The sequence below is a fragment of the Sinocyclocheilus anshuiensis genome, unplaced genomic scaffold (assembly GCF_001515605.1).
Source record: "Sinocyclocheilus anshuiensis isolate Anshui unplaced genomic scaffold, SAMN03320099.WGS_v1.1 scaffold738, whole genome shotgun sequence".
NCBI lineage: Eukaryota > Metazoa > Chordata > Actinopteri > Cypriniformes > Cyprinidae > Sinocyclocheilus > Sinocyclocheilus anshuiensis.
The window spans coordinates 4,361-11,990 of NW_015542364.1; the positions used below are offsets into that span (position 1 = coordinate 4,361).

Genomic DNA, 7,630 nt, shown 5'->3' on the forward strand with positions numbered 1-7,630 from the left:
GTTTGATGATCTGAAACATTAAAGTGTGACAAACATGCAAAAAAATAAGAAATCAGGAAGGGGGCCAACACTTTTTCACACCACTGTATGCATCTGCCCCAGACACTTTTATCCATTGCATTTAAATATTAATTTTTACCAGTTCATTCATTCCCTGGGAATCAAACCCATGATGCCATGATCCTAATGCTGTTTGTGCTGTTTCAAGTCATAAAACCCAAGAACATCTTTAACCAATAACAAAAAAAAGCAATGTTTGCCAAGCCCACACTGGTGACCAATCACAGGAGGCGATCTTGACGGGCTCATGCAGATCAGAGCAATAATGTGTTATAGCGTGATTGTTTGTTCATGAGTACTGTTGAGTGTTTTCAAACCAGGTTCTTGTTCCTCCTCCATCTCGTTATGCGCGCACTGGTGCTCGGCAGGTCATGTGATCAAGTGTTGGGCGACCCTTTAAACTCCGCCCACTTTACAGGGCGTCACGTTGCCAAAATAAAACCGAAACAGTCAAGGGAATCACAATAATCAGTGTTACATTCATTTTGTTTTTGTATTTTATTCACAGTGATCATACAGAAATAGCAACAGTAACATTTACAGTAAGGTCTCATTTGTTAACATTAATGTATGAACTAATGTGTAATATTTGTTACAACATTTAATAATAATACAGTTGTTCATGTTCACAGTGCTTTATTTAATGTGAACAAATACAATGTTTAATTTTACAAATGCATTAGTAAATTTTGAAATTAACATTGTAAGTGTACAACCAGGAATTATTTTATAATTTTATTATTATTATTATATTACATGAACTATTGCTTTTTTTAATTGAGGTCAAAGGAATTCTTTTATTTTAATAATTATATTAACTAATGTAAATGAACACAACTTTTCATTTAAAAATGTCTATTGTTAAATGTTGAAATTAACATTGTAAGTGCAAAGAATTATTAATTCTTATATTATTACAGGAAATTATGTTATTTTAATAATAATAGTCATAATATTAACAATGTTAGCAAATACGACTTTTCAAAATGTACGAAAATTATTCAAATTAAATCAAACTAAAACGAATAATGCTGTAGAATTGTTAGTTCATGTTAACTATAATTAGGTTCTATTTGGTAACTTTAGTTAATTAGGTTAGTTAAAACATGAACTAGCAATTCTACAGCATTTATTAGTCTTAGTTTATGTTGATTTCACAATTTACTAGTAAAAAAAGTTGTATTACAAGAAATTATTTAATTTATTTTAATATTATTACTACATGAACCGTTTTTTAAATTATGAATAACAAGGAATTACTTTAGATAATATAAAATTTAACAAAAATAATTCCTTGCAATGCAATTACAATGTAAATTTTAAGATTTACTAATACTTTACATTTTTTTATATTAAGTTGTATTTGTCAATTGTATTTTTATTAACGAACACTGACAAAATGCTGTACAAATGCTCACTGTTAGTTTATAAATTAACAAATGAGACCATATTGTGAAGTGTTACCACTGTAATAATGTGTGCTGAGATGTTTTTAATGTTAATATATTATTTATACATATTTTTACCGGACTTTGATACTGAATACATTGGCAGGGCATTAAAGGAAAAGTTCACCCAAAAAACAAACAAAAAAAAAAAAAAACATTTTTTTTTTTTTCTGACTTATTTATTCACCCCCATTTGTTCCAAACCTACATCTTATTTTTTTTTCTGTGGGTTATTAAAGGGATTTTAGAGACTTTTAAGCACTTTTCCAGATCATACGAATCATATGAATTCATACAGGTTTGGAACTGTATTTTTGACTCGTCTCACAGAAGAGCAGACGTCATCATGTTTTGAATGATTGATGTGTTTCTGTTTCCAGTCGCTAGCGTTTCTCTCTTCCGCTGCTGCTATTGGCTCAGAGAGCGGGAGGCATGTCGTGAACCGTACTGTCACTCCTGAATGATGTATGCAGATTCTCATGTAAACCAACCTAATAAAAGACACACAGCTGACGGTGCTGTCGTCCACATCTGAGTGCTTCGAGTCTCAGTCACACATGAAACTCAGAAGTGAATTATACAGAGTGCATGTACTTGTGTATTCAGTGTTTGTGCCACAGATCGATGGCTTTAGTGACGCTGGCGTCTGTTCTCCTGCAGCATCTGTACAGAGAGAGGAAGAGATCAGAAGCGCTTTAGCAACATTTATATGTATATGTAGGTGCATAAAAACATGAAATAAAATAAAAAAAGGTAAATTACAGAAACAACAGAAAAGGGAATTTTCTGGGTTTAATTTATTCATATTCTATTCAACATCATTTGTGGCGAAATTGTATTTAATATTATTAATAAAATAAAATACAACATTTATAAAATAAACAAAAATAATAAAATTAATTAATTGCTACTCAATTAAAAAAAACAGTATAATAATAATAATAATGAAAATGATATTTAATATAATAAATAAAATAATTTTTCCTCATTAAAAATGGTAGTTCATATAATAATAAATGAAATAATGGTATTTAATATATGAAATAAAAAATAAAATAATAATAAAATTATTCCTCAATTAAAAAAACGGCAGTTCAAATAAAATAAATAATGTTATGTAATATTTTAATAAAATAAAAAGAATAAAGTAATTCCTTGTTCCTCAATTAAAACAGGAAATCTATATAATATTAATAATGTTACTTCATTGAATTAATAAAATAAAACAAATACAAATATTTGTTGTCCCTCAATTAAACAAACTAGTTCATATAATAATAGTAATCAAATAAATAAAATAATGTTATTTTATATAATGTAATAAAATAATATAATATCAATAATAATAATCAACTAAATTATAAAATAATTAGTGAAAGTCTATGGGATGAGAGTACTGGAGGATTTAAAAGATAAAAAAATAATAAATTTACTTGAAAAGGGTCATAATGCAAAGATTAATTAAGTACATTAATAAACATGAACCTAGAACATTTCTGTAAACAAACCCATTTTTGCCATTACATGTAACTGAATGAATGATGTTTGCGGCTCACGTTAGACAGGAAGTTGTAAACTCCATCCGGGTCACTCATTCCCATCAGCATGATCTTACAGCTGAGCAGAATCTCCACGGCAACAAACACCTGGGGCCGCATTCATGAAAAATCTTAGTGCTAAGAGTTGCTCCTAGGAACAAAATTCTAAGAAAATTCTTAGAAATGTGGGCGTTTCCTCTTAAAATGAAAGAAAAGCTCCTAGTAAAGAAAACAGAAGTGAATTATACAGAGTGCATGTACTTGTGTATTCAGTGTTTGTGCCACAGATCGATGGCTTTAGTGACGCTGGCGTCTGTTCTCCTGCAGCATCTGTACAGAGAGAGGAAGAGATCAGAAGCGCTTTAGCAACATTTATATGTATATGTAGGTGCATAAAAACATGAAATAAAATAAAAAAAGGTAAATTACAGAAACAACAGAAAAGGGAATTTTCTGGGTTTAATTTATTCATATTCTATTCAACATTTGTGGCGAAATTTTATTTAATATTATTAATAAAATAAAATACAAAATTTATAAAATAAACAAAAATAATAAAATTAATTAATTGCTACTCAATTTTAAAAAAAACAGTATAATAATAATAATGAAAATGATATTTAATATAATAAATAAAATTAAATAATTTTTCCTCATTAAAAATGGTAGTTCATATAATAATAAATGAAATAATGGTATTTAATATATGAAATAAAAAATAAAATAATAATAAAATTATTCCTCAATTAAAAAAACGGCAGTTCAAATAAAATAAATAATGTTATGTAATATTTTAATAAAATAAAAAGAATAAAGTAATTCCTTGTTCCTCAATTAAAACAGGAAATCTATATAATATTAATAATGTTACTTCATTGAATTAATAAAATAAAACAAATACAAATATTTGTTGTCCCTCAATTAAACAAACTAGTTCATATAGTTCATATAATCAAATAAATAAAATAGTTATTTTATATAATTAATGTAATAAAATAATATAATATCAATAATAATAATCAACTAAATTATAAAATAATTAGTGAAAGTCTATGGGATGAGAGTACTGGAGGATTTAAAAGATAAAAAAATAATAAATTTACTTGAAAAGGGTCATAATGCAAAGATTAATTAAGTACATTAATAAACATGAACCTAGAACATTTCTGTAAACAAACCCATTTTTGCCATTACATGTAACTGAATGAATGATGTTTGCGGCTCACGTTAGACAGGAAGTTGTAAACTCCATCCGGGTCACTCATTCCCATCAGCATGATCTTACAGCTGAGCAGAATCTCCACGGCAACAAACACCTGGGGCCGCATTCATGAAAAATCTTAGTGCTAAGAGTTGCTCCTAGGAACAAAATTCTAAGAAAATTCTTAGAAATGTGGGCGTTTCCTCTTAAAATGAAAGAAAAGCTCCTAGTAAAGAAAAAAGAAATTCAGAAAGCATCTTAACCCTTAAAAGAAGTCTTAAGGTCCAAAATTGTTAGGAGTACGGACGAGGACTTTTAAGAGGCTTAAGAGTTTCTTTAGCAGAGGAGAACATGGACGAAACGTGAAGAGGGAGAAGAAATGTGTTGCACACAATGCATGACAGTGAGTTAATGAGACGCTACACATTAGATGGTGCAGTGATCATGTTTGTGACCGATCTTATTAGAGACACGCTAACATCTCCGACACCGCGCAGAAATGCGCCAGAAATGAAAGTAAAGTAAATCACTACATGAACATATTTGGCAACTGGAAAAATGCAACTATGCATCAGTGATGATTTGGGTCCGTCACGACCTTCTATAAGCAAAGTGATCACACAGACAATTACAGCACTTTCAGAACCTTACTGTGTCACTGTTCATTTCCTATTAAATGTGTTACGTATGACAGCAAGGTAAATAAAAAATAAAGAACATATATACATATATAATGTGTGTGTGTGTGTGTGTGTGTGAGAGAGAGAGTACAGTAAAACAGGAAAAATTACACCTTCAAAGTGAAGGCTTATAATAGACCCTACTCTTAAAAGCGCTCTTTTATTCCTTCTTAGACAACCAACCAATCACGATCTTCCAAAGACCGTGTCACAGCTAGCAACGGGGTCAGCCCCGCCTCCTCACTAAGATAAACGTTTTGTCTTTTCCTCGCTCAGAGTTGCTCTCAGATTGGTCCTGAATCACTTTTAAGCTAAGACTCCTAGTTAGAAATTTTAAAGCTAAATTATGAGCTCTCTGAGAGGAGGATTAGAATCTTTAAGAATACGGGCCCAGGATCTTACAGGATCCCAAACCCTGCCGACCAATCACAGCACAGCACAGTCCATCAGGCAGCCAATCACAGCAGACAAAAAATTGTGTGACATGTAACATTGATAATAATCAGAAATGTTTCTTGAGCAGCAGATCAGCATATTAGAATGATTTCTGAAGATCATGTGACACTGAAGACTGCAGTAATGATGCTGAAAATACAGCTGCGCATCACTGGAATATATTACATTTTAATAGATATTCACATAGAAAACAGCTGTTTTACATTCTAATAATATTTCACGATTTTTCGAAAGAATAACGAGAGAAACTTTACATCAATGAGACGAAAGAACTTCACATGGATTATTTTTGTGGTATATTTATGATGTTTTTTGTAGGTTTTGGAGCTCCATATACGACTTTGGAAAGACATGAGGGCTAGTAAATGTAAAAAAATGTATAAATAAAACTGATATTTTTTTATTGAAGAGTCAAAAAAGAAAATCCGGATGGTTATTGAACTCTTAAATCAAAATTAAAAATGCATTAAAAGAATAAAACAATAATAACGATGATGTTAATAATAACTGTTATTATTTATTATTGTGTTAAAAGGAAAAACATGTAAAATTATTGAACACTTAAACATTAAAAAGCATACAAATTAATATAAGAATGACAACTTATTATTTGTTGTATGGTCAAAATGAAAAAATAACCACTTAAACCAACATTAACAACAACAATTACTGTTATTACAGTATTAAAATAAATAATTTTTATAATAATAATAACATTATATACGTGTTTTTTTTTTAATTCTGTCAAAAAGAAAAAGTACAAATCTGTTCTGGATGGTTAATTAACACAAACATTTTTTATAAAGTAATAATAATGATAGTAACACCAACAACTGATATTACAGCTGATTATTTCAGCGTCAAAAAGAATAAAAAAATTAACAATCTGTTTTGCATGGTTATTACCTCCTAAACCAAAAGTTAAAAAGCGTAATTAATAAACAATATAATCACAATTAATAAATAATAATATTATTAATAATAATAACTGTTAATATTTATTATAGTGTTTAAAAAATAAGTAAAATGATTGAACACTTAAACCAACATTAATAATCATTCAAAATAATCATTCAAAAAGTATATAACAACAACATTAACGTTAAGTGTTATTATTTATTATAGCTTTAAAAAATAATAAAATCAATAATATGTTCTGCATGGTTACTGAACACTTAAACCAACATTTAAAAAATCAGAAATATTATTATTAATAATAATAACTTTTTTTTTTTATCATAGTGTAAAAAAAAAAGAAAATAAATAACTTTTTTAACAGATTAACATGTACCAGGTGAGGGATGGAGTCTCCAAACTTGAGCTTGAACTGGTTGATGAAACATCTGATACACTCACACACACTCACACACACACACACACACACACACACACACACACTCACCCACCTACACATACACACACACAAATATATAGAGTATGCATTAATATTGTTAATATTGTTTGAAATAACTTTTACCATTATGATTTTATTAATGAATTACTTATATATATTATTTACTATTATTGCTTTTTAATCTGTTATGCACCTTCAATTACTTCTATTTACTGTAACTAATTCCACAAATATAGAACATATGAATATAACTTATTACTTTTTAAATATTGTTATTATTATTACTTTTATTTTAGACTATTAGTTTTGTAATTATTTTATGTAAAGCACTATGAATTACTATTGTGCATGAAATGTTCTATATAAATAAACTTGGCTTGTATAGTGAGGCTTTTCTAGTTTACTGTAATGTAAGTATTGATATCAATATAAATGAACAGTGTGTCACAACAAAGTGAAAGACTCAGAAAGTGAAATCTAATACACACAGACATTTCCATTCTAGCTGATTTATGTTGTTTGTATAAATCACATGTTTGAAATGCTTTACTGGACTAATTGAGCTGGAGGTCGTTAGCGGCTCACCTCGTTTATCTCAGAGTGACTCCAGGACTCGAGCAGCTGGAACTGCTGGGTGTTTTTGTCCACGGTGAAGTTCACGAGTCCTCGAACCCGCTCCACGCTGACGTGATGCCAGTGCTGATCGTCCAGCAGACTGCCCAGAGACACCAGAGGGTGGAAATCAGCCCACAAACCCCGACCTGAAACACACACACACACACAGACAGACACAGACACAAACACAGACACAGACAGACACAGACAGACACAGACAGACACACAGACACAGACACAGACACAGACACAGACACAGACACAGACACAGACACAGA

At 29.8% G+C, this 7,630-nt stretch overlaps 1 protein-coding gene across 1 annotated transcript in view; it reads right to left on the reverse strand.

The window, feature by feature from the left end:
- Window positions 1–2,138: 2,138 nt before the first annotated feature.
- LOC107692029 (contactin-associated protein-like 3) overlaps window positions 2,139–7,630 on the reverse strand; it is a 78,219-nt gene continuing 72,727 nt past the window's right edge. The window contains exons 6-9 of the mRNA XM_016490906.1: window positions 7,323–7,498; window positions 4,273–4,362; window positions 3,065–3,154; window positions 2,139–2,171 (exon numbers count right to left, since the gene is read on the reverse strand). Coding sequence (XP_016346392.1) covers window positions 2,139–2,171; window positions 3,065–3,154; window positions 4,273–4,362; window positions 7,323–7,498 — 389 coding nt within the window. The remainder of the gene's footprint in view (window positions 2,172–3,064; window positions 3,155–4,272; window positions 4,363–7,322; window positions 7,499–7,630) is intronic.